The sequence below is a fragment of the Oncorhynchus gorbuscha genome, linkage group LG06 (genome assembly GCF_021184085.1).
Source record: "Oncorhynchus gorbuscha isolate QuinsamMale2020 ecotype Even-year linkage group LG06, OgorEven_v1.0, whole genome shotgun sequence".
NCBI lineage: Eukaryota > Metazoa > Chordata > Actinopteri > Salmoniformes > Salmonidae > Oncorhynchus > Oncorhynchus gorbuscha.
The window spans coordinates 83,015,332-83,042,881 of record NC_060178.1 but is presented as its reverse complement, the minus strand read 5'-3'; the positions used below and the strand labels follow the sequence as shown (position 1 = coordinate 83,042,881).

Below are 27,550 nucleotides of genomic sequence, written 5' to 3'. Positions count from 1 at the left end.
GACAACCATTTAATTCCTCAGACCACCTTTAATGAAAAAACATCTCATTCCAATGAATGAGTTTATCAAGTTGTAACGGCGTTCTTCTGTCGAAAGAGAGTCAGACCAAAATGCGGCGTGGTAGTTACTCATGTTCTTTAATGTAGAATAGCGATACATGAAATAACTTATATAACAAATACGAAAACAACAAACGGAACGTGAAAACCTATACAGCCTGTCTGGTGAACAACTACACAGAGACAGGAACAATCATCCACCAAAATACACAGTGAAACCCCGGCTACCTAAATATGGTTCCCAATCAGAGACAACGAGAATCACCTGACTCTGATTGAGAACCGCCTCAGGCAGCCAAACCTATGCTACACCCCTACTCAGCCGCAATCCCAATGCCTACAAAACCCCAATACGAAACACAACAAAATAAACCCATGTCACACCCTGGCCTGACCAAATATATAAAGAAAACACAAAATACTAAGACCAAGGTGTGACACAAGTAGAGATAGAGAAATATATAATTACAAAGCAATCAGCTCATACATATTTTGGGGATATACTTTCGGGCACAGGGTTAGCCAGGGATGGCCAGTCTCACAAACACCAGTAAAAACCACCAGCTTGCTGTGCAGGAAACAGACAGCCATGTCATCAGTCCAGAGAACGGGAAGTCTGTGGTTAATAATCAAATGCACTGCTGAAACTGCGTTTATGACTGCCTCCACCTCCTCTCCAGTTGCTACCACCACCGCCGCCGTTTCTGAAGCCATGGCCACCCCCCCGTCCTCCACCACCACGTCCACCGAACGAGCGTCCGTATCCGCGGTCACCACCCATGCGCTGTTTCTCCTCCAGCTCAGGGAGCTCTGTGGCGATTGACAGCTGCCAACGCCTACCATCCTGTCATGCATCCTGAGGAAAATAAAACTGGAGTGGTCACCACAAGTACAATAGTGTCTCTGTGTTACTAACCACATTATCTACGTGTTTTGTTTTTTACGAATGAGGGATTGCATTTGTTGTGAAATTTGAGGAGTAGCATCACTCATACAAAGCTTGACAGTACGGCTGGGGAAATAATACTCCAAACTGCACACAATGAAAATTCAGTTTGAAAAAAGGGCTTGGATAATTGCTCCTCTTAGCTTTGAATCACCTTACACCAAGCCTTTTACATGTGTCCAATTGCTCACAGTTAAGAGGAAAGGTATCTCTGCTTTCTACTTACTTGGTACTCCTTTACTTTGTCAGCTGGAACATCAAAACAGACTCCCTGCTAAACAAAATTCACTCATAATATAAATATTTTCACATAACATTAGGCAAGTCAATTACAGTCTCAATAGTATTGTCATTATAGTACCAACATTGAATGAGGGTGGTTTTATTTCAAAGGTGAAAACAGAGACGTCACCTGTCCCCTCCCGACCTGAGGCACATTAAATGACAAGCCTACCATTTTTCCCTTGAGGAAGGTCATCCCCCGGATCACATCGTCAATCTCCTCTCCCAGCTGCTCCTTTAGACCATGCCAAGCGCAGCCAATGTTGTGCAGCTCCTGGGAGCAGTTCATTGTCATTGTGGTGTAGCCCTGGAAGGTTTGAACAACAAACATGAACATTAAATATAGGTTCAAACCATTCAAGATTCATTTTAAACCATTCAGGGCATTTACATGCCATTCAATATTCAATTGCTACATAGAAATGGCACTGAATGTGTGAGTTAGTAGAGCCTGAACACTCACAGCGTCAGAGTTGAGGAGGGACCTCTGCTCCAGAGCAGTGGCACCTGATATGTGTGCCAGGGCGGCAGCCAGGGAATCCACGGCCCCACGCTCCTCAATCAGCTTGGTAGCAGCCACACGGAAGTACTCAATGGCTTGGGAAGGCACAGAGTCTAAAAACCTCACTATGTCTTTACTGGAGGATTTGATGATGTCACTGGGAGTGGGCACTCCAACTCTCTTAAATGTGATGCCTGCTTTCTGCTCTACGTATCGGAGCTGGTCTTCCTCTGCGTTGGTTGAAACAGATGCAGACGCTGCCCTGCCAGCCCTACCAGTGCGACCTGACCGGTGAATGTATGACTCCACATCCTGGTAGAGGGTCAAAGCAACGTTCATGTTTTAATACATTGTTCTTATTAGATCGATTAAAGTGTTACTACACAGGTATAAGAGAGAACTAACAGTTATCACAGTATTTGTCTACCTTTGGGGGTGAGCACTACACGACCAGGTCTACCTCTGGGATGTCCAACCCACGAGCAGCAACGTTGGTGGCCACCAAGACCTCAAAGGTGCCACTTCTGAAGCCTTTCAATGTGATCTCCCTCTGCTTCTGAGGAATGTCCCCATGAAGTGACTGGGAACTCTGTAACATTCAACATTTATCACAATCAGTCAAATAATAAATCAGCCAATGAACCCATTAGAAATAAAGTCAACTACCTCACTTCATTTTCAATGTAATTTACATCTCAAGGTCTAACCTTCCATGTTTATCCTGGTCAGAGCCGGGCGGCCCTATATGCTCACTACGCAATTTGCGAAGGACCCTGCAAATTACGGAAGGGCCCCGCCTCCCCCTCGTGTCAAAGTGGGTGTCAATGCTTCCAACGTCAATGAGAGGATGAAGCGGAACTATCCTTCTGGTCAAAAATAAGAAACAAGACAATGAGAGTGAATTGAGGGAACAGCAATCAGGTAAACTTGTGTTCTCTCCTCTCCAATATTGATGTCAGCAAATAACATGAATGTTAAGTTGATGTGCTCGCTTACAGTGCATCTCTCTCTAGTATGTCTGTCTTGCAACCTCGCTGGGCAGTGCATCTCTTGGTCTGTCTTTGTCTTGCTTGCTTGCCAGCCACTTCCAGGGCTGTGTCCTGTAACTTTGTGCATGACAAAAGTGAAATACAGTGAAATACAACTATTTATTATGTTTGATAAACGCCAACGGGCAATGGTGTTTATAAACTTCAGCTTGGAAAAGATAACCATTCACGTGCACAAAATGAAACTTGCGCTTTCCAGCAGAAACCTCTGTGGAGCCCATCCAGACAATATATGGGCGTGATGGCACTCCTCATAGGTGCACATCATTTTAAAACAAGACAATGATTATCTAGTCTCTCAGTCAAAGTTTAGTTACAACTCTGGCCTAATGCAAGACGGAAAGCCATGGATTGACATTGATTTATATATTGAATTTAAAATGTTGATTAGCTGGGCATACTGAGCAATATGGATGCACATCACTCAGTAAATAATAACCATCAAAGATTCAGCCAGTATTTTATATTTGAAATGGTATAAAAGGAAATCTGGGGGAGCCAATTTGAATGGGCCTGATGCAGCTGATAACAATACTATTATTAATTTAACCTATAATTGACAGGTACTATGCTTAAGTTTGTCAGTAGAGGACATGCTGGATCATCAGCCAGTTCAAGCACAGACTCAGTCCATCCATCCTGTTGATCCACATCCAGCCTCAGTCAGTACTAACACAGACCAGTACAGCCGGCTTCAGCAAATACTAACACAGACCCAGTACTGGCAGCTTCAGCAAATACTAACACAGACCCAGTACTGGCAGCTTCAGCAAGTACTAACACAGGCCTAGGTGAAGTACAGGCAGCCTCAGCCAGTACTAGCACAAGCAGAGGTATGCAGCCAGTATCAGATACAAGCTGCTCAGACCCTAATAGAACAGTTGCTGCTCCACCAAATTACACAGCAGATTGGCCCCCAGTCTTAACATACTTAGTGTGCAGAGGTCCATTCAAACCAGGACTGAATTTTTCTTACCATAAAGACATGTCCAGAAGAGGTTTCCATTCAGGCTTATTACAGAGACAGCTGTCAAATGGGGAAAAGATTACCAGGAGCTGGCTTTCATACTCAAAAACTACACTGTGTATTGTTTTTGCTGTAAGCTATTTTCTAAAAGACTACAAAATAAAGGAAGGCCTGAATGTCTGGTCAAATATCAACGCCATTCTGAAACGCCATGAGGGTAGTCCTGAACACACAGATAATATGATTAAGTGGAGAGAACTTGATCTGCGCCTGTCGGGAACAGACTCTTGACCAGATACAAATTACCATTTGAGGCTGAAAGAAAGAGATGGCCGGATGTCATTACACGTTTAATAAGTATCACCCAGTCTCTAGCTGAAAGAAACCTAGCATTCAGGGGTTCATCAGACAAACTCTTCCAATCAGATAATGGAAACTTCCTAAAAGAGGTTGAATTACTGGCAAAATTTGAAAATCATCTCAGCAAAATTAAAGATGGAGAAACACATGCTCATTACCTTGGGAAGTGCGCATAGAATGAGCTGGTACAGATTGTGAGTGGCAAGATTCTGGAAGCAATAGTGACTCAAGTAAGAGACTCAAAGAACTTCTCCATTATCTTGGACTGGACACCTGACAGTCACCAGGAGCAAATGTTCATTATTCTGAGAAGCGTGGCTTTAAAGGGAAAGCCAGAGATCAAGGAGCACTTCCTTTGCTTTGTGAATGTTGAGGTTACAACAGGCTTTAATCTGTCCACTATCATTTTAGATAAGCTGAACGAGCTGAAGATTGAATTTGAAGATTACAGAGGGCAAGATTATGATAAATGGGGCCAACATGAAGGGCAAGCACCAAGGAGTACCAGCCAGACTGCTCAAAAAATATCCCTGGGCCGTGTTCGTCCCATGTGGAGCACATACTCTAAACCTTGTCATTGCAGATGCTGCCAAATCTTCAAAAAATGCTGTTGGGTTTTTTGGGCATATGCAAAAGCTCTTCATGTTCTTTTCAGCTGGCACACAAAGATGGGAGTGTTTTGAAGAAACATGTGAACATAACCGTGAAGTCACGGAGTGACATGATGAGAGAGTAGGCTCCAAAGTGTTCATGCAATCAGGTATCAGGCTTCTGAGGTTCGGGAGGCATTACTGGAAGCCAGACAGATGATCAACAATCCTGTGGCCAAAGTGGAGGCAGAAGCACTTGCAGAGTAAGTTAGGTCCTACCGCTTCTTGATTTACTGTTTCGTATGGTGAGATAATGAGAATGACAAACAAGGTGAACAAGCTTCTCCAATCCGCTTCTATGCAGTTGGATATTGCAGTGAATTTAATCTCAAAAGCAAAGGCCCCGCTCACTACATACCGGGAAACTGGATTCGCTGAGGCCCAGACAACAGCCAAAAGCATTTATGAAGAAATTCATATGGAGGCTATTCTGAAAGAGAGTAGACTGAGAAACAGCAAGGGGCATTTCAGCTATGAGGCTCCTGATGAACCAGTGACTGATGCACTGAAAAACCTTGAAGTCAACTACTTCGACATTGTGGACGACTCTGCTGTGACATCCATGGACATCCATGGATGTCCATGGATGAGATTTGAAACACTCAACCAAGTGAAAACCCAATATGGAGTGCTGCTGAACTTCAGCACTGCCTCTCAGATGTCCCGTTGATCTTTAAAGGCTCACTGCATGGAAGTTGAAAACACTATAATCTTCAGAGATGACTGTGACGTCAGTGGAATGGATCTGGCACACGAGATTCAGAATGTACCTGATCTTTTCAAAATTAAAGCTCATCAAAAAGCTACCCTAGGTCTTCCATGTCACAGGAACGTTTGAGTCATTTGGCCATCATGATGATGACATCATTGATGATTTTGCCTCAATAAAGTGCAGAAGAGGATTATTTTTATGGTAAGATTTTAATTCAAACATTCAAATGTTTACACACTTAGTAATATTTAAGATTGTATGGCAGAAGTGCATTTGTGTAAACGACTTCTTAACTAACTATGTGACTAACTATTTCTTAATTTCTTCCAGACAGTCCAGATAGACTGGTGTCCATACTGAAAATGCCCAGGCTGTAGATGGAACCAAAGTGAATCACACAGCTGTATATTTTTTATTTTACTATTTTGATACTTATAGCTGCAGCCATGGTCTATAGGCTTATGTTCACATTGTATAGACAAAGCTAATTGTATAATATTGTGAGGACTGGACTAATTACCAGGCAGCAGAGCCAAAGCTCAGTGTTATATTTGATTATTTTCTCCATTTTATATTTTCTACAATTTCTTATTTATGTTAATATTCACTTATCTTAAGATTCTATAGGAAATATTATATCCAATAAATATTGTTTGTTTATTCCTCATTCTGTATAGGTCTACTTATTCTTAGACCGACAGATGGAGCAAACTGTTTTAAAGGAGGGAGGATTGTAGTGGGAGCACTGGGGTGTCAGGTGTGACAATGGCAAATGGTTTACATGGCTCACGGGTCAGGCAGGAGGGCCCCTTAGCAGAATTTTGCTTAGGGCCCCTGGGAGGTCAGGACTGGCTCTGATCCTGGTATCAATGTCATACCTCACAACTGTATGCACTGTGTAACAAAATAAAATAAAAACGCTATGCAGGTTTCTGGTACCTGTTTTATGGAGGTGTTCATTGACAGCTCGTTGGCATCCTTCTTGGTCTCACAGAAGACGATGGTGCGGCCGTGGCTGCCACTGTACACCTGGACCACATCCCCAATGACTGCAGCCCTCTGAGACCAGTGACACGCAATGGCAAGGTGCTGGGTGGGGAGCAAGAGACCGAGAACTTTTAATAATTCGCTGATAACGACAAAACTGAACCAAACATAACAAATGAAAAACATTTTTAAATGACTGCCAAGTCAGTATTGTGTGGTATTTTACCAGATTGACATGAACCACAGAATAAGGTAGATGGCATGGAGGCAGGTTAAATATCTCTGCTATATGGAAACTGGTTTGCGTGTGAGTGTCAGAAGTGGCAAAAATGTGGCTCACATAGCTTTAAAGCTCACATAGCTTTAGCCAGAGGAAACTGGTTCAGCAAGTAGGATATTTAAGAAGCTTGCTGTACAATTCTTAAGAATCATGCTTAAGAAATTAACAACATTTCCATGACCAGGAAAAAAAGTATTAATAGCAGCCTGGTGGCTTCACGTTACTCTAAAATGTCTGTTCCACTGGATGTCATAAGGTGAATGCACCAATTTGTAAGTCGCTCTGGATAAGGGCGTCTGCTAAATGACTTAAATGTAATGTAAATGTAAATGTCAAAGGTCAACATTTTCATCTGAATTAATCTGAAGTCTGACCAATGTTTAAACCAAAGTGGAAACCATTGTCAATCAAAATAAAACATCAATTGCTGAAAGCATAAAATATTTTTTTCTTTGTTACCTCTACTGTGGTGGCAGCTTTCTGGGTCTTTTTGCCAATGAGGTCCACATGCTCATAAGTTGGCCTCATGTACATCTTTGCCACAACATACACCCATGGTGGGCATGTGGCAGAGAAGAGCAGGGTCTGGGGATTGCTCTCAGAGTCTGCGCATAGAAAACATTGGATCAGATGTGTGCATTTACTATCGTCTGACTCAGTACTACTGATGAGGTATACTATCAAAGCCTCCCATCCAACCTAAGGTAAACCTACAGTATATGGCCTAAATCAAACAATCCCATATGAAAACGTCTCATTACCTTTTTGGTAAGATGCAGAAAGTATCTCCTCCACCTGTTCTGCAAAGCCCATATCAAGCATTTGGTCCACTTCATCTAATACAACGTGCTTCAATTGTGACAGGACCAGTTTGTTATTCTGTAGATCTGTAGATGGTCCTTGATACGACCTGGAGTTCCCACTAGGACATCGATGCCACTGTGGATTGCATCAACTGAGGGGGAAAAAACTATTTTACACAAATATGATCAACTTCACCATATGCAATTTACAGTATTACTTTTCACCCCAAAAATAAGGCTGAGGATCTGACTTTTCTGGACCCCGCTTCCTGGCGCCTGGGGTCGTGTGGCTTATGTGCATGTGTGGGATTCTCTACTTTTGCTCTGCCCGTAGAGAACCTCACTTCATGTTTCGCACTGTCAATCGTGGATGATAGTTCTTCAAATTTCACCGGTAAAACATCCACGCAGCATCTGTATATCAATAATTTGATCTCAATCAGTTTCATGGGGATATGCACTTAGATCTACTTTAGCTATAAGCTACAAATTCGAAGTAGCCTACAATGTTGTTTTGAATTATGTGAAGGAAGTGATTTTGATGGTGGTAACAAACTGTAGCATAGCCTACCAATGTTAAGTTTCAATCTAAGCACATATTTTGCCTCACTCGCTGTTGTGGCCACATGAGAAAAATGCGACCATTCACAGTTATCTTAAAATTTCATAAGAAATGGGTGGTGTTTAAAAAAAAATCTTACACTGACATTATACTGTGGTATCATATCCTGTTCTATTATGTAGAATACTTATGAGATCTTTATTAAGCTTTGATCTAACTTGAATGAAGAAGCAATATCTGCCAGAGTAGCGTTATCTCTACGAGTGTGTGTGGAGTGAGGGTCCGGGCACATGTGCAGACTTTGGAACCTTTAACTGTTGGGAAGAAAGGTTCTGAAAGGTCGGATCCGCAGCCAGTAAATAATAGGCACTTTGCAATGAAGCCACATTTTTGTACCAGATCAATTGTAGGAACACTACTCACGTTGAGGGTTGTAGGAACTCCCACCATAGAAACAGGTAACAGACAGTTTCTTTGTCATGTCCTTGAAATCCTTTGCTACTTGAATAGCCAATTCTCTTGATGGAGCAAGGCACAGAACCTTATATATATATTTTTTTTTTAAAAAAAAGAGAAACAGTTAATGATAAACATAAAGCATTCCAGAATCTTTCCGGTCAAAATATTATATACGCTCCACAAAACTATTCTTAAGAAATAAGGCACGAGCGGGTGAGGTATATTGGCCATATACCCCCAAAAATGTAAAACAGATACCGGCCTTACTGCAATTATAAATCGGTTACAAACATGAATATAACAGCAAACAAGTAGATTTGCTTCATACCTATGGGATATTGTCTGATACACAGTGCCTTCAGAAAGTATTCATTCTACTTGACATTCCACATTTTGTTGTGTTACAGCCCAAATTCAAAACAGATTAAATAGATTTTGTTCACTTTATTGAAAAATAAATACAATTTACATACAGTTGAATTCGGAAGTTTACATACACCTTAACCAAACACATTTAAACTCAATTTTTCACAATTCCTGTCAAATCAAATCAAATCAAATCAAATCAAATCAAATTTATTTATATAGCCCTTCGTACATCAGCTGATATCTCAAAGTGCTGTACAGAAACCCAGCCTAAAACCCCAAACAGCAAACAATGCAGGTGTAAAAGCACGGTGGCTAGGAAAAACTCCCTAGAAAGGCCAAAACCTAGGAAGAAACCTAGAGAGGAACCGGGCTATGTGGGGTGGCCAGTCCTCTTCTGGCTGTGCCGGGTAGAGATTATAACAGAACATGACCAAGATGTTCAAATCATTTAATCCTAGTAAAAATTCCCTGTCTTATGTCAGCTAGGATCACCACTTTATGTTAAGAATGTGAAATGTCAGAAATGTCAGAATAATAGTAGAGCAAATTATTTATTTCAGCTTTTATTTCTTTCATCACATTCCCAGTGGGTCAGAAGTTTACACACACTCAATTAGTATTAGGTAGCATTGCCTTTAAATTGTTTAACTTGGGTCAAACATTTCGGGTAGCCTTCCACAAGCTTCCCACAATAAGTTGGGTGAATTTTGGCCCATTCCTCCTGTCAGAGCTGGTGTAACTGATTCAGGTTTGTAGGCCTCCTTGCTCACACACGCTGTTATGCAGGTGAATGAGGACCCAAAAGCGACTTTACAGAAACAGAGTTTATTCCAAGTCAAAACAGGAATACTGAAACCCTCTAGTCAGTAGAGGGGAACAACTGGAGATGCGACCACAGACTGCAGGTCGCTTCGGGAAGGTGCAGGCCGTAGCTGATCTAGACACCTGCTCACACGCAGCATCTGAAGAAGGCAAAAACATGACAGGACGGAACGAGGACATAGAACAGCAAACAATGATCCGACAAGGACAGAAGCGAAAACAGAGAGAGAAATAGGGACTTAATCAGAGGGCAAAATAGGGAACAGGTGTGAAAGAGTAAATGAGGTAGTTAGGAGAATGAGGAACTGCTGGGAGCAGGAACGGAACGATAGAGAGAGAGAGAGAGAGAGGGAGAGAGGGAGGGGGAGAGAGAGGGATATAAAGAGGGAAAGAACCTAATAAGACCAGCAGGGGGAAACGAATAGAAGGGGAAGCACAGGGACAAGACATGACAATCAATGACAAAACATGACAGTACCCCCCCCACTCACCGAGCGCCTCCTGGCGCACTCGAGGAGGAACCCTGGCGGCAACGGAGGAAATCATCAATCAACGAACGGTCCAGCACGTCCCGAGATGGAACCCAACTCCTCTCCTCAGGACCGTAACCCTCCCAATCCACTAAGTACTGGTGGCCACGTCCCCGAGAACGCATGTCCATGATCTTCCGTACCTTGTAAATAGGTGCGCCCTCGACAAGGACGGGGGGGGGGGGGGGGAGACGAACGGGGGCGCGAAGAAAAGGCTTGACACAGGAGACATGGAAGACAGGGTGGACGCGACGAAGATGTCGCGGAAGAAGCAGTCGCACAGCGACAGGATTGAAGACCTGAGTGACACGGAACGGACCAATGAACCGCGGAGTCAACTTGCGAGAAGCTGTCGTAAGGGGAAGGTTACGAGTGGAAAGCCACACTCTCTGACCGCGACAATACCTAGGACTCTTAATCCTACGTTTATTGGCGGCTCTCACAGTCTGCGCCCTGTAACGGCAAAGTGCAGACCTGACCCTCCTCCAGGTGCACTCACAACGTTGGACAAAAGCCTGAGCGGAGGGAACGCTGGACTCTGCGAGCTGGGAAGAGAACAGAGGAGGCTGGTACCCAAGACTACTCTGAAAAGGAGATAGCCCGGTAGCAGACGAAGGAAGCGAGTTGTGAGCGTATTCTGCCCAGGGGAGCTGTTCTGCCCAAGACACGCAGGGTTTCTAAAAGAAAGGCTGCGTAATATGCGACCAATCGTCTGATTGGCCCGTTCTGCTTGACCGTTAGACTGGGGATGAAAACCGGAAGAGAGACTGACGGAAGCACCAATCAAATGACAGAACTCCCTCCAAAACTGTGACGTGAATTGCGGACCTCTGTCCGAAACGGCGTCTAACGGGAGGCCATGAATTCTGAACACATTCTCAATGATGATTTGTGCCGTCTCCTTAGCGGAAGGAAGCTTAGCGAGGGGAATAAAATGAGCCGCCTTAGAGAACCTATCGACAACAGTGAGAATTACAGTCTTCCCCGCAGACGAAGGCAGACCGGTAATAAAGTCTAAGGCGATGTGAGACCATGGTCGAGAAGGAATGGGAAGCGGTCTGAGACGACCGGCAGGAGGGGAGTTACCTGACTTAGTCTGTGCGCAGTCCGAACAAGCAGCCACGAAACGGCGCGTGTCACGCTCCTGAGTAGGCCACCAAAACCGCTGGCGAATAGAAGCAAGCGTACCCCGAACGCCGGGGTGGCCAGCTAACTTGGCAGAGTGAGCCCACTGAAGAACAGCCAGACGAGTAGAGACAGGAACGAAAAGAAGGTTACTAAGACAAGCGCGCGGCGACGCAGTGTGAGTGAGTGCTTGCTTTACCTGTCTCTCAATTCCCCAGACAGTCAACCCGACAACACACCCCTCAGGGAGAATCCCCTCGGGGTCGGTAGAAGCTACAGAAGAACTGAAGAGACGGGATAAGGCATCAGGCTTGGTGTTCTTATTTCCCGGGCGATAAGAAATCACGAACTCGAAACGAGCGAAAAACAACGCCCAACGAGCTTTACGTGCATTGGGTCGTTTGGCAGAACGGATGTACTCAAGGTTCTTATGGTCAGTCCAAACGACAAAAGGAACGGTCGCCCCCTCCAACCACTGTCGCCATTCGCCTAGGGCTAAGCGGATGGCGAGCAGTTCGCGGTTACCCACATCATAGTTGCGTTCCGATGGCGACAGGCGATGAGAAAAATACGCGCAAGGATGGACCTTATCGTCAGAATGGAAGCGCTGGGACAGAATGGCTCCCACGCCCACCTCTGAAGCGTCAACCTCGACAATGAATTGTTTAGTGACGTCAGGAATAACAAGGATAGGAGCGGATGTAAAACGCTTCTTGAGGAGATCAAAATCTCCCTGGGCGGAACCGGACCACTTAAAGCACGACTTGACAGAAGTAAGGGCTGTGAGAGGGGCTGCCACTTGACCGAAATTACGAATGAAACGCCGATAGAAATTCGCGAAACCGAGAAAGTGCTGCAACTCGACACGTGACTTAGGGACGGGCCAATTGCTGACAGCCTGGACCTTAGCGGGATCCATCTGAATGCCTTCAGCGGAAATAACAGAACCGAGAAATGTGACAGAGGAGACATGAAAGGCGCACTTCTCAGCCTTCACATAGAGACAATTCTCTAAAAGGCGCTGGAGTACACGTCGAACGTGCTGAACATGAATCTCGAGTGACGGTGAAAAAATCAGGATATCGTCAAGGTAGACAAAAACAAAGATGTTCAGCATGTCTCTCAGTACATCATTAACTAATGCCTGAAAGACAGCTGGAGCATTAGCGAGACCGAACGGCAGAACCCGGTATTCAAAATGCCCTAACGGAGTGTTAAACGCCGTTTTCCACTCGTCCCCCTCTCTGATGCGCACGAGATGGTAAGCGTTACGAAGGTCCAACTTAGTAAAGAACCTGGCTCCCTGCAGAATCTCGAAGGCTGACGACATAAGGGGAAGCGGATAACGATTCTTAACCGTTATGTCATTCAGCCCTCGATAATCCACGCAGGGGCGCAGAGTACCGTCCTTCTTCTTAACAAAAAAAACCCCGCTCCGGCGGGAGAGGAAGAAGGCACAACGGTACCGGCGTCGAGAGAAACAGACAGATAATCTTCGAGAGCCTTACGTTCGGGAGCCGACAGAGAGTAAAGTCTACCCCGAGGGGGAGTGGTCCCCGGAAGGAGATCAATACAACAATCATACGACCGGTGAGGAGGAAGGGAGTTGGCTCTGGACCGACTGAAGACCGTGCGCAGATCATGATATTCCTCCGGCACTCCTGTCAAATCACCAGGTTCCTCCTGAGAAGAGGGAACAGAAGAAACAGGAGGGATAGCAGACATTAAACACTTCACATGACAAGAAACGTTCCAGGATAGGATAGAATTACTAGACCAATTAATAGAAGGATTATGACATACTAGCCAGGGATGACCCAAAACAACAGGTGTAAAAGGTGAACGAAAAATCAAAAAGGAAATGGTCTCACTGTGGTTACCAGATACTGTGAGGGTTAAAGGTAGTGTCTCATACATGACACTGGGGAAAAGACTACCATCTAAGGCGAACATGGGCGTGGGCTCCCCTAACTGTCTGAGAGGAATGTCATGTTTCCGAGCCCATGCTTCGTCCATAAAACAACCCTCAGCCCCAGAGTCTATCAAGGCACTGCAGGAAGCTGCCGAACCGGTCCAGCGTAGATGGACCGACAAGGTAGTACAGGATCTTGATGGAGAGACCTGAGTAGTAGCGCTCACCAGTAGCCCTCCGCTTACTGATGAGCTCTGGCCTTTTACTGGACATGAAATGACAAAATGTCCAGCAGAACCGCAATAGAAACAAAGGCGGTTGGTGATTCTCCGTTCCCTCTCCTTAGTCGAGATGCGAATACCTCCCAGCTGCATGGGCTCAATCTCTGAGCCAGTGGGAGGAGAAGGTTGAGATGCGGAGAGGGGGAACACCGTTAACGCGAGCTCTCTTCCACGAGCTCGGTGACGAAGATCTACCCGTCGTTCTATGCGGATGGCGAGTGCAATCAAAGAATCCACGTTGGAAGGAACCTCCCGGGAGAGAATCTCATCCTTAACCTCAGCGTGGAGTCCCTCCAGAAAACGAGCGAGCAACGCCGGCTCGTTCCAGTCACTGGAGGCAGCAAGAGTGCGAAACTCTATAGAGTAATCCGTTATGGATCGATCACCTTGACATAGGGAAGCCAGGGCCCTGGAAGCCTCCCTCCCAAAAACTGAACGATCAAAAACCCGTATCATCTCCTCTTTAAAGTTCTGATACTCGTTAGTACACTCAGCCCTTGCCTCCCAGATAGCTGTGCCCCACTCCCGAGCCCGTCCCGTAAGGAGTGATATGACGTAGGCGATCCGAGCTCTCTCTCTTGAGTATGTGTTGGGCTGGAGAGAGAACACAATATCACACTGGGTGAGAAAGGAGCGGCACTCAGTGGGCTGCCCAGAGTAACATGGTGGGTTATTAACCCTAGGTTCCGGAGACTCGGAAGACCAGGAAGTAGCTGGTGGCTCGAGACGGAGACTCTGAAACTGTCCTGAGAGGTCGGAGACCTGAGCGGCCAGGGTCTCAACGGCATGACGAGCAGCAAACAATTCCTGCTCGTGTCTGCCGAGCATCGCTCTCTGGATCTTGACGGCTGAGTTGCGAGAATCCGTAGTCGCTGGGTCCATACTTGGTCGGATCATTCTGTTATGCAGGTGAATGAGGACCCAAAAGCGACTTTACAGAAACAGAGTTTATTCCAAGTCAAAACAGGAATACTGAAACCCTCTAGTCAGTAGAGGGGAACAACTGGAGATGCGACCACAGACTGCAGGTCGCTTCGGGAAGGCGCAGGCCGTAGCTGATCTAGACACCTGCTCACACGCAGCATCTGAAGAAGGCAAAAACATGACAGGACGGAACGAGGACATAGAACAGCAAACAATGATCCGACAAGGACAGAAGCGAAAACAGAGGGAGAAATAGGGACTTAATCAGAGGGCAAAATAGGGAACAGGTGTGAAAGAGTAAATGAGGTAGTTAGGAGAATGAGGAACAGCTGGGAGCAGGAACGGAACGATAGAGAGAGAGAGAGAGAGAGAGAGAGAGAGAGAGAGAGAGGGAGAGAGGGAGGGGGAGAGAGAGGGATATAAAGAGGGAAAGAACCTAATAAGACCAGCAGGGGGGAAACGAATAGAAGGGGAAGCACAGGGACAAGACATGACAATCAATGACAAAACATGACACACGCTTTGTCAGTTATGCCCACAATTTTTCTATAGGATTGAGGTCAGGGCTTTGTGATGGCCACTCCAATACTTCGACTTTGTTGTCCTTAAGCCATTTTGCCACAACTTTGGAAGTATGTTTGGGGTCATTGTCCATTTGGAAGACCCATTTGCAACAAAGCTTTATAACTTCCTGACCGATGTCTTGAGATGTTGCTTCAACATATCCACATAATTTTCCTCCATCATGATGCCATCTATACTGTGATGTCCACCACTCCCTCCTGCAGCAAAGCACCCCCACAACATGATGCGGCCAGCCCCGTGCTTCACGGTTGGGATGGTGTTCTTCGTCTTGCAAGTGTCCCCCTTTTTCCTGCAAACATATTGATAGTCACTATGGCTAAACAGTTCTATTTTTGATTCATCAGACCAGAGGACATTTTTCCAAAAAGTACAATCTTTGTCCCCATGTGCAGTTGCAAACCGTAGTCTGTCTTTTTTTATGGTGTTTTTGGAGCAGTGGCTTCTTCCTTGCTGAGCGGCCTTTCAGGTTATGTCGAAATTGGACTCGTTTTACTGTGGATATAGATAATTTTGTACCTGTTTCCTCCAGCATCATCACAAGGTCTGGTGCTGTTGTTCTGGGATTGATTTGCACTTTTCTCACCAAAGTACGTTAATCTCTAGGAGACGGTATGCCGGCTGCGTGGTCCCATGGTGTTTAAACTTGCATGCAATTGTTTGTACAGTTTAACGTGGTACCTTCAGGCTTTTGGAAATTGCTTCCATGGATGAAACAGACTTGTGAAGGTATACAATGTTTTTTCTAAGGTCTTGGCTGATTTATTTTGATTTTCCCATGATGTCAAGCAAATAGGCACTGAGTTTGAAGGTAGGCCTTGAAATACATCCACAGGTACACCTCCAATTGACTCAAATGATGTCAGTTAGCCTATCAGAAGCTTCTAAAGCCATGACATAATTTTCTGGAATTTTCCAAGCTGTTTAAATCCACAGTCAGCTCAGTGTATGTAAACTTCTGACCCACTGGAATTGTGATACAGTGAATTATAAGTGAAATAATCTGTCTGTAAACAATTGTTGGAAAAATTACTTGTGTCATGCACAAAGTAGATGTCCTAACCGACTTGCCAAAACTATAGTTTGTTAACAAGGAATTTGTGGAGTGGTTGAAAAATTAGTTTTAATGACTCCAACCTAAGTGTATGTAAACTTTGGTCTTGCTGCTGGTGATTCTCTGATCCACCTCTATGCAGACAACACCGTTCTGTATACCTCTGGCCCTTCTTTGGACACTGTGTTAACTAACCTCCAGATGAGCTTCAATGCCATACAACTCTCCTTCCGTGGCCTCCAACTTCTCTTAAATGCAAGTAAAACTAAATGCATGCTCTTCAACCGATCGCTGCCCGCATCTGCCTGCCCGTCCATCATCACTACTCTGGACGGTTCTGACTTAGAATATGTGGACAATTACAAATACCTAGGTGTCTGGTTAGACTGTAATCTCTCCTTCCAGACTCACATTAAGCTTCTCCAATCCAAAATTAAATCTAGAATCGGCTTCCTATTTCGCAACAAAGCATCCTTCACTCATGCTGCCAAACATACCCTCATAAAACTGACTATCCTACCAATCCTTGACCTCAGCGATGTCATTTATAAAATAGCCTCCAACACTCTATTCAGCAAATTGGAATGCTGTCTATCACAGTGCCATCCGTTTTGTCACCAAAGCCGTTTTGTTACCAAAGCGAGGGCCAGCTCTCATTGGCTGGCCCTCGCTTCATATTCATCGCCAAACCCACTGTCTTCAGGTCATCTATAAGTCTTTGCTAGGTAATGCCCCGCCTCATCTCACCTCACAGGTCACCATAGCAGCACCCAAGGCGAGCACTTTTTTAACTACAACCTGTAAGCAAATCGGAAATGTCAGAGTTTCCTTTGTTCCGACTAGCACACGAACCGGGCATATACCCAGGTATTTCTATCAGAGACAGAAGAGGACGCAAAACACTGTGCTTGCTGTTTTTTGTTGTTCATTTTTTTGGTTCAATGAAAGTCAATGAGCTAAGAAGGTAAAGGTACAAATCTGTCATCCTGCCCCTGAACAAGGCAGTTAGCCCACTGTTCCTAGGCCATCATTGAACATAAGAATATGTTCTTAACTGGCTTGCCTAGTAAAAATAAAAGTAGACCAGACCAAACTCCAATTGCTTTGGTGTCAATGGGAGACCCACCCAGTTAAGTAGACAGGAACTGGAAAAAAAGAAGTTCAACGGCCTGAGTGATTTATTGCTTCTATTTAAATGTAGTTTTTGCAAGGATTCTATGCACTTATTTAAGAAGAGTGCCTTCACGATGAATGTAACACAATAAGTTTGTCTTATTTGATTGATTTTCGATGATCTTATATGCTATTAACCAGTATATAAAACTATAGGCCTACTTAATGAAAATGTGAAATGTAATTATTTCAGAATTTAATCCAGTGTTTCACACTTATTGCAGCAAATGCCAACTTTATCACAGTAGACCTGTACATTCTGAATATTACTTCGATTTTTTAATAGTCAGTTTATTGAGTGAATCAGTGGCGACCCGTCATTAAGGGCAGATGGGGTAGAGCCTTTACATGTTATTTTGCCATTAAAATATGAGTCACATATCATTTTGAAAACAATGTAAAAACATATACATATATCATTGAGTTAATAAAGATGCATACAAACATGGTTTCTTTTTTGTTTTGTTGAGTAAGGCAGCTCCAAAATGCAGGTGTTTAAGCCTAGCGCATGCTTTCTGTGGTGATGGGGCAAGACAGCAGAAAATAGAAGCATTGCACCGTGATTGGCTCAGTGTTCTGTCACTCATGGGGACACTATGTCACCCACCTTTAGTAAGGGTAGATAGCAAGAATGTGAGCCGTTTCGGTGCTGCCATAGAGTTACATCAGAAGTGCCCTTCCAAGAAGGCTAAAGGTAATTGGCCACAGATAAAATGTTGTCAAATCACGTTATATCTACAGTCGCTTTGATTGGACTGATCATGTCAACATCATCCTTTCAAAATCTTAGTTAGCAGTCATCATCATGAATCAAGTCGACAATCTACTGACAAATCCTTTTTAATCTTTGTCATATGAAGAGAAATTATAGATAAAACGTATCGGTGCTCATCGGCCATTGGATATAAACATTACACAACAAGTTGGAAATCGCATATTCAACAATGAGTGGTTTGGAAGGAATCAGTGTGTCTAACTGCAAGCATTGCAAAACTATCTTTAGCCTGCTTTTCAGTGGAGTGGCTGTGTGGTCCCAAGTCTAAGATTAATGGTCTCTTTTCCTAGTTTAAAATTATAAACATACAACATTGGCCATGCTGTCAATGAAGCATGATTTGTGCCGCGCTCAAAACAACTGTTAACTCGGAACTGAAAAATTGGACTTTAGTGAGTTCAAGACAACTGGGAACTTGGGAAAAACGAGCTACGACTGGGAAAATACTTTTTGAATTTTCATCCAACTCGAAATTGTTAATTTGGAACTTGGGCCTCTTTCTAGAGCTACGACCTGAAGATCACTGACGTCATCATGATTCAACTTTTTTTTTCTTGAGTTCCCAGTTGTCTTGAAAGAACCATAAATCCAGAGAATGCCAGACTTTGATGACAAAATTTGTCCACACAGGACTGCCGCCCCACCTTTCTGTTCAAGTGAGCACAGCATAACAAGTTGAGTCCAAAAATGTATTGTATGGTGCTGCATAAATGATGTAATATGCAAGGGAGATATGTATAATGTAGCTAAGAAATATGTTGTATGTTGTGTAGCAAGCTGTTAGTGGACCATGTGCCTCACCCCAATACTGTTGTTTATTTTCTCCTCTTAATTTCACCTACTGTTCTGAGTTGGTGGTGCACATGTAGCCTATAACCTGTTTTTGAGAAATATAATAATCTAATAATGTAAGAGCTTTCATTGTCTGCTTATATGCCCCCTTTATTTATCCTATGGCTCTGACTTGGTGTACAGGGAGAACACTGTAAGAATGGCCCATGTTCTGAATTCTGTTGCTGTACATTTCAAAGTGCTGAACAAATAATTATATTGACTATGTCTATCCTAGCTCGCTCATTAATGTCTTAATTCAAATTACGGACGGCCTCTTATCCGCTTGTCGTCTCTCTTATGCCATAGTTTGTACATCTCAATTGTCATTAGAAACCACATTTGTTTAAGCAAGTCAGCCATATCAGCTATATTTTTGTAAAAAGCAGTAAATGAGGCCGATTAAACTGTTTCGGCTGCCAGACAAAGCTCCGCTAATAGCCAGGTGTAGCTGTGGTAAGGTGTTGGGACTCTGCTGTTGGGATATCTTTATGTAGGCCCTAATAGTTTGTGGCCACCCTTTGCCAGCTTTATAGTGCAATTAATGTATTGTTTAGTGTTGTGTTGTGGCTTTGCTGGCATGCATCCCAAATTATAACTTTTTTGCCCCACCAATATCTACATGCTACAATTGCCACTGGTGTGAATTCATGCAAATGCTGGTCATGTAGGCTATAATAATAGGTCTACAATTTAGGTATTGACAGGCCTATAAAATGTCGCTATTCTGTCTTGTTTCGTGTTGGGATGTTAATTGTATTTTATAAATGCAAAACCAAATCGACCTGTTGTGTGCATGAAACTCAAAATCATTTCTACAGGTTTGAAATGGGTTTATTGTTGCACAGAAGCCCTCTAGTATCATTGAAAAATGTTTTATATTGTCATAATATTTGCAATTGTCTAGCTAGCCTACAGATCTCTTCACATATATTGAACAAAAAGGCTCCACACTCTAAAGAGTTAGATTAAAACAAGTCATTAAAACACTGTAACATAGATGAAAGCTGTGGGGCGCATGCTGTTGCCCTGCTGAGGAAACAATTTTTTCAGAGAATAGAGCAAATATTTTGTGACTGTGTGAATCCACTAAATCTGAACCCGGGGAAACTCTATCTGGCCCACAAAATGTCCTGGCAGTTTATAGTCCCATCCTGGTTTCTCTTTCCCCTAGTAAAAGTACACTGTTGGACTGCTGTTTCCATTCCCTTCCACTGAAATGATGGGGTCTCTGTTGGTATTGATCTACATTGGGGCACTACCCCCACCAGTTCAGGATGGATCTCTTCTCTCTGCTGCAGCTACTACTTATTTGCAAATGGAGGAACAACAGCAGACTTTATTAAGGAGCCAACTGGACACATCATCTAAGTCAGACTGCTCTGTTGCCGGTAAATAATCCATATGTTAATTATTTCAATCTTGGCCACGATTATTTGATAAGAATAAAACACTTTTGGTAATATAGTCTGTACTACCAGCCATTTGATGAAAAGGAAATGCTTTCAGATGTTCTCTCTCACTAAAATAATTTGGGAAAGCACTTTTTGGCATTAGTCTACTGTGCAATGTCGTTTGATGAAGTGAAGACGACTCAGATTTGTATGATATATTAATAGATAGATAAATTAATAGATAGATAAATGAACCATGAATCATCATCCCCCCCCCCTTTAAGATTTAGATGCACTATTGTAAAGTGACTGTTCCACTGGATGTCATAAGGTGAATGCACCAATTTGTAAGTCGCTCTGGATAAGAGCGTCTGCTAAATGACTTAAATGTAAATGTAAAAATGAAGATGGATTTCTCTTCAACTCTAATTCAAGTGGTCTTATACTGTACAAGTGAACGTCTTTGTAAATCGCATATCTAAAGTAGGCAATGAGGCATTATAAATTGTGTGTAGAGTGACGTAACCTCTTTTGTAGAAACCTAAAAGCAGTGATAGAGAGTTCTCTGGCTCTTGTTTCTGCCATAAGAGAAAGACAATGTGTAACGGCATTCAGAGGTGGAAGAAGGATTAGACCGAAGCGCAGTGTGGTAAGTGTTCATGATGATTTATTCAAAACGAACTGAACACTGAAATACAAACCAATAAACGATGTGAACAAAACGAAAACCGAAACAGTACCGTGTGGCCCAAACACTCACAAACCAAAAGTGAAACCCAGGCTACCTAAGTATGATTCTCAATCAGGAACAACGATTGACAGCTGCCTCTGATTGAGAACCATACTAGGCCGAACTCAAAACCCCAACATAGAAAAACACACATAGACTGCACACCCAACTCATGCACTGACGAACTAAAACAAAGACAAAACAAAGGAACTAAGGTCAGAACGTGACACAATGATATTATATCAAGATGAGCAAAACAAATGTCTAGTGGACATTTGTATGCACTTAACTGAGTGCTTTACTCATACTTGAGCAAAAAGTGATTTTTCAATAATGAGTAAACAAGCTGACAGTGTTCTATGAAATGACAATGCTGTGAGTGGCATATAATGATCATGTTAATTGTTTATTGTATTACATGGATGTGTTATTTTATTCCATTTATTTCAAAGTAAAGTGTATACAAAGACAATTTCTATATGCGCATTTAATGAAATGTTCTACACATTGAATACATTTATATTATATCAATAAATGCAAGTTTTCTATCCATCCATCATGGCAGAGACAGTCATAAAAGGCTTGCTTTTTCTTCATTCAGTCTGCTGATGGTAGATTGTTCATTACCACAATTGCCTGTAAAGAAGAAAAAGGACAGAGTTTATCTTAGGCATTCACCTTGCAAGAGAAAGACAAAAAAACATTATGTACACTCTATACAGTACAAACATACCACAGGACGTTGATGGCACCTTAATTGGGGAGGACAGGCTTGGGATAATGGCTGGAGCGGTTGAGTGGAATAGTATCAAACACATGGTTTCTGTGTTTGATGCCATTCCAATTGCTCTGTTCCAGCCATTATTATGAGTCGTCCTCCCCTCACCAGCCTCCACTGAAACATACACTGTAATAACATAATTTACAGATAAGATTATGTCAGATTCTTTAGGGCACTTAAAAATCTACATGCATTTGAGTAATTGCACTGGCATACTTACCACAGTCTACAAGCCCCAGGCTAGGATAAATATAAGGTTTGTCACTGCCACAGTACTTTACCTGTGTCTTACTGGACCGCAAGGCAGCCCTGGCAAATGCTGTCATCATTATTAGGAACACCATTCCCACTAAGCTCTGATACATGAATACAGCCTCAAGGCTGAGCAACTGGCCCTGTCAGGAGAGAGAGCAAGATTAAGGGTATCTTTATTTAGAAAGAATGAGAAAGTTTACAGTTTAAAGCTGTGTTATAAGATGTTTATCCTTTCTTTATTCCATTTACTGGATGTGATTTTAAAGAGATTGTCACAAACCAAATACCCAAGAGAAGAGTGCCAATAATAATTTTTCCAGATAGCAGTGATCCAGTTTCACAACAACAACAGCAACAAAAACAACAACATTTACCGTATGATGTTTACGCCAGGGGACATCAACTCTGGTAGAGTTTGTGATGTCATCATAGTAGGAATAATAATAGCGGTAATGGTAATACTGCATGTTCAGGATGCCTTTAAGGAATTCAAAGAAAGCCACTGTGACCCCCAATATAGAGATGATACTAAGGGCCAGGCTTGCTGTCACCTGGAGGGTGAGAACAAAGAAAATTGTGAAAAAACAGCAAGCACTTTGTGACAAAGCCTCTTTCAAGGCACGCATCGGAGTAGGATTCTATTGCATTGACAAGCCATACTCTACACAGACCTGCGTGGCATAATCGATCAGAGCTGAAGTAGGCCTATATGCAAATAGACCATTGCATGGAGCATGGAGGAGGAGGTGTGATAGTGTGGAGGTGCTTTGCTGGTGACACTGTCAGTGATTTATTTAGAAATCAAGGCTCACTTAACCAGCATGGCTACCACAGCATTCTGCAACGATACGATATTGTCACACCCTGACCATAGTTTGCTTTGTATGTTCTATGTTTTGTTTGATCAGGGTGTGATCTGAGTGAGCATTCTATGTTGGATGTCTTGATTGTCTGTTTCTGTGTTTGGGCCTGATATGGTTCTCAATCAGAGGCAGGTGTTAGTCATTGTCTCTGATTGGGAGCCATATTTAGGTAGCCTGTTTTGTGTTGGGTTTTGTGGGTGATTGTTCCTGTCTCTGTGTTTGTTTGCACCAGATAGGGCTGGTTTCGTTTTTCACGTTTCTTGTTTTTGTATATTGTTCTATTTTCATCTTGATTAAAGATGTATCACAATAACCACGCTGCGTTTTGGTCTGCCTCTCCTTCAACAGAAGAAAGCCGTGACAGATATCCTATCTGGGACTATCATTTGTTTTTCAGCAGGCCAATGACCCAACACACCTCCAGGCTCTGTAAGGGCTATTTGACCAAGAAGGAGAGTGATGGAGTGCTGCATCAGATGACCGGGCCTCCACAATCAACAGATGGTTTGGGATTAGTTGGACCGAAAACACCATAAGAAAGATGCCCAGGGTCCCTGCTCACCTGCGTGAATGTGCCTTAGGCATGCTGCAAGGAGGCATGAGGACTGCAGATGTGGCCAGGGCAATAAATTGCAATGTCCTCGCAGTGGCAGACCACGTGTAACAACACCTGTACAGGTACATCGGTACATCCGAACATCACACCTGCAGGACAGGTACAGGATGGCAACAACAACTCCTCGAGTTACACCTGGAATGCACAATCCCTCCATCAGTGCTCAGACTGTCTGCAATAGGCCGAGAGAGGCTAGACTGAGGGCTTGTAGGCCTGTTGTAAGGCAGGTCCTCACCAGACATCACCGGCAACAACGTCACCTATGGGCACAAACCCACCGTCGCTGGACCAGACAGGACTGGCAAAAAGTGCTCTTCACTGACGAGTCGCAGTTTTGTCTCACCAGGTATGATGGTCGGATTCGCATTTATCATCGAAGGAATGAGCGTTACATCGAGGCCTGTGCTCTGGAGTGGGATTGATTTGGAAGTGGAGGGTCTGTCATGGTTTGGGGCGGTGTGTCACAGCATCATCGAACATTCTTATATCGCCTAGATTTAGGACAGATACTTCAAAGCCTTATTCCTTATGATTTATTTATTTATTTTTCTTTTTTGCCATTTGTGAACGTGTTATTCAATGCGTTTCTCTGGGATTTGGTACTAAAGTCCAAATTCAATATTTTATAAAATCATTATTTTATTTTTATATATATACCTAAAGGGGTCATAAAATTCAAACCAAACGTCTTATACTCAAGAGAATTACATTTCCTGCAGGAAAGTTATCCTGAAACAGGGTGATCAAATTAAGATCTTACATCTGTAATGCCTTTACACTGAATTCCAATTCATGTTACTCACCAATTGTTTTGAAGTATTCTTCTCTGTGAACACGTATAACAGCCCACAGATGATGAACTGCAAAACAGCGGAGGGAGCGGGTTTATAGATTCAAAAACACAAACTGTCATGGGAAAAAGATATCATTAAGACTCCTTGTTATGTGTTACTGTAAGTTAGATGTTATGGTATGCCATTTGGATTGTCAATATGATAGATTTATATAGACACACGCAAGAAATGCATACAAGGATTCCTAGCCAAAAAGAGGTGAAATTCTCCGCAGAGGACTCCAGTGGATCCATTCTCATGGGAATCGCCAAGAGGAAGAGTGATGAGCCCATGAACAGCATTACAATCTGACCAAACAGACAGAGAAATTATATATTTACACATAAATGATGGGGTATCTGGGCATATAATGTTTTCATTATGAGTAACTGTAGTCTGTTACCGTGCTATTACCACTTTATTTTGTACTGTAATGTAAAGTGCTACCACTAAATTAATGGTAAATCCTCAAATTCAAAGTGTACATTTTTGTCTGCAATGATATCTTGGAGTATTTGTTAACAATGAATACATCAGTTCTCTGTTTTCCAGTCTCACCCCAATACTCTTCGGCTCCCCTCGTATGAAGCGGTGCAGGGGTTTACTCCCTCCCACTGTGGCAGAATGTGTCTCTCTTACTCCCCCTACTGGACTGATGTTAGACACCATGTTCACTGACATCATCTGTTGAAGGATACAGACCTGTTAAGATCTGTAGTCTTATCAACACAACACTAATAACACAGTAACACAACAACACCACGACAACACTGATAACACCATGACAGAAAAACAGAAGAGTGCCATAAACAGCGAGATCAGCTTTGATTAAAATAATTGAACCCGTGTGGTTTTATTTACACTTTAAACTATGTGGGAACAGTATAAGAACAGTGGCAAAGCAAACCTCAGAGCAGCCCACATTGAAAATACTTTTGTAAAGGGCCAGACCCAATCACAGGGGTCTAGAACCTGGTGAAAGTTCATAAATATGCTATGGCATGCATCACACAAAAACAATCTAGCAACAAATGAACCATTTGGAGAAAAAAAACACTGAGCTCATATTTTCTACATGTGAAAATCATCATAGTCCATAAACTGATAAGCCGATTATAATGTATAGCCGGTTGCTATATACCTCATCAAACCAGGATAGCCTAACTTTTTATTGTTTTGAAAACACAATAAGGCTGAGATTCAGTACTAGGTCTGAATCTATAACTCAAAACTAACAAATGTCATAAATAATGTATTATACTGTATTTGTTTGAAGAGAACTGTATTATTCACCAAATAGTTTACCACCAACAAAAACAACACTAGAATTGCACAGAGCACCACAGAACCTATGACATAATATGGTTGTCAAATGGACTTTGACTACTTTTGGTGACATATGTAAAGATAAGGATGTCCGTTGTGTTGATAAGAGAACCTAACCTGTTACAAATGCACAAATAATTTAATTGTAGAATATTTAACAGATAGATACTGTACATGTATAGCATAGAAAGTGGTAAAATAGTTACAGACCTGGCTTGAAACAGAACAGAACCTTGTTGATGAACAAATATTACACAATGGAGGAAATTGACACGAGGGAGACGGGTGGGTGTGGGGGTGGTTGGGCGGGCGGGCAGGCGGAAGATAGTGCCACAGAAATGTTTTTACAATGAATCTGTCCTGAATCTTTAAAAGGAACTGAACACTTTTGAGAGAGGTAGAAAAAGACAGAGCAGAGTAGAATGTTGCCAACATGCACTACAGGTTTATTAATTTTTTTCATGTTGAATGTCCGTCAGTTGAAATTACATAGCTGGTTTTGTTCTGCAACCCCAGCTGTTATCCAGCATGAGAGATGAAGAGAGAGAAACCATAGAGAGGAGCAGTGGGGGAGGGGAGAGGCGGTAGGGGGTTAACAGAAAGCAAAGGGAGTGGGAGAGAGAGAAAGAAAAAGTTTTACACAATGTCTACTTCTATTTGGCGGTGGTTGAGATTGTTACAGTATTTCAGAAGAATGAGGAGATGGAGGAGAGGGGAGAAGGAGATGGCTCATAAAGGGTGTAAAGGAATGGCTTGAAGCAATGTCTGTTGTGTAACATCCTATACATTCAGAATTCATAAAATATTCCATGCAGAGATGCTTTCTGAGCTACTGAACAATGGGAGAGATCAAGACATATAAGGATCAAGATACAATTATAGCTTACCAAACTTTAGAGACTTGATCAGTTGACTAAATCAAGAGGTCATCGATCTGAACTTTTCAACAAACTTAAACTTTGGGCATTTCCTCATCACTGAAGCCCTCTTATCTGACGGCTCGTAAATACGCTTTTCTAGCAATGTACAACTAACCTCGAATTTCATGATACCACCTCAGCCCCCCCCCCAACCCCCCACCCCCCACTTCCAGACCCAGCTTCAACCCCTAACCCCCTCTTCCCCAAAACAGCTGTGGAGTAAATAGTTATCTTTGCCCAACCTAGTGTAACATCTTTCTCTCTCCACACACACACACACACACACACACACACACACACACACACACACACACACACACACACACACACACACACACACACACACACACACACACACACACACACACACACACACACACACACACACACACACACACACACACACACAGAGAGTGGTCAAATAGTTAGAGCTGTCTCAGATGTTTGTTCTCTCAGTGCTTCTGTAGGTTTATTGATTATCATTTGACAACGAGTAAACAGAAATATCAGGTAACCATGCAACCAACATATCCAATTAAATGTTATTACTTCCCAATCTATTGCATTGAAAACAATTGAGTATGAGTTAGGGTTGGGTTTGCTTGCTTGTTATGATAGTCAGTGTAATAGTGTGTCATATCAAAGTTCAAGTTGAATGGATAGCTGGGATTTACTGTAATAGTATCAGCTAAACCTGGCACATCGGCCAAGGGGTCATTCTTCTGAGTGAACAACAGGGATATTTTGGGTTCCATGCTAATGATCTGTGATATCGTAGTAAGTTTGTACGATTCAGTTGAAAATCATAAAAACCTTTAAAAAATATATATCTAAAG

General features: G+C 42.9%; 1 protein-coding gene and 1 pseudogene across 2 annotated transcripts; both read right to left on the bottom strand.

Annotated features, from left to right (window-relative positions):
- Positions 1-595: 595 nt before the first annotated feature.
- On the bottom strand, positions 596-16,979 carry LOC124038748 (annotated as a pseudogene).
- A 4,528-nt stretch (positions 16,980-21,507) lies between these two features.
- Positions 21,508-26,820, bottom strand: LOC124037274 (membrane-spanning 4-domains subfamily A member 4A-like). 2 transcript variants are annotated; one of them, XM_046351968.1, is made up of 7 exons: positions 26,005-26,103; positions 25,027-25,152; positions 24,666-24,776; positions 24,439-24,495; positions 22,531-22,707; positions 22,183-22,296; positions 21,508-21,756 (listed from the first exon to the last, which is right to left on the bottom strand). In XM_046351968.1, the coding sequence occupies exons 2-7, from the start codon at positions 25,150-25,152 to the stop codon at positions 21,718-21,720; spliced, it is 624 nt and encodes a 207-aa protein (XP_046207924.1). In that variant the 5' UTR covers positions 26,005-26,103; the 3' UTR covers positions 21,508-21,717. The 2 variants fall into 2 exon arrangements, with proteins under 2 accessions (XP_046207924.1, XP_046207923.1); XM_046351967.1 differs by lacking the exon at positions 26,005-26,103 and adding an exon at positions 26,682-26,820 and having other exon boundaries at positions 21,508-22,296.
- Positions 26,821-27,550: the final 730 nt, after the last annotated feature.

Excerpts from the sequence above, each read along its gene's own strand:
- LOC124037274 (XM_046351967.1), bottom strand. The coding sequence starts at position 25,152 with ATGATGTCAGTGAACATGGTGTCTAACATCAGTCCAGTAGGGGGAGTA. Across the intron at positions 24,496-24,665 it reads CTTTTTGGCTAGGAATCCTT|TTCATCATCTGTGGGCTGTT; the intron begins GTATGCATTTCT and ends GCTGTTTTGCAG. Across the intron at positions 22,297-22,530 it reads CCTGGCGTAAACATCATACG|GGCCAGTTGCTCAGCCTTGA; the intron begins GTAAATGTTGTT and ends CTCTCCTGACAG.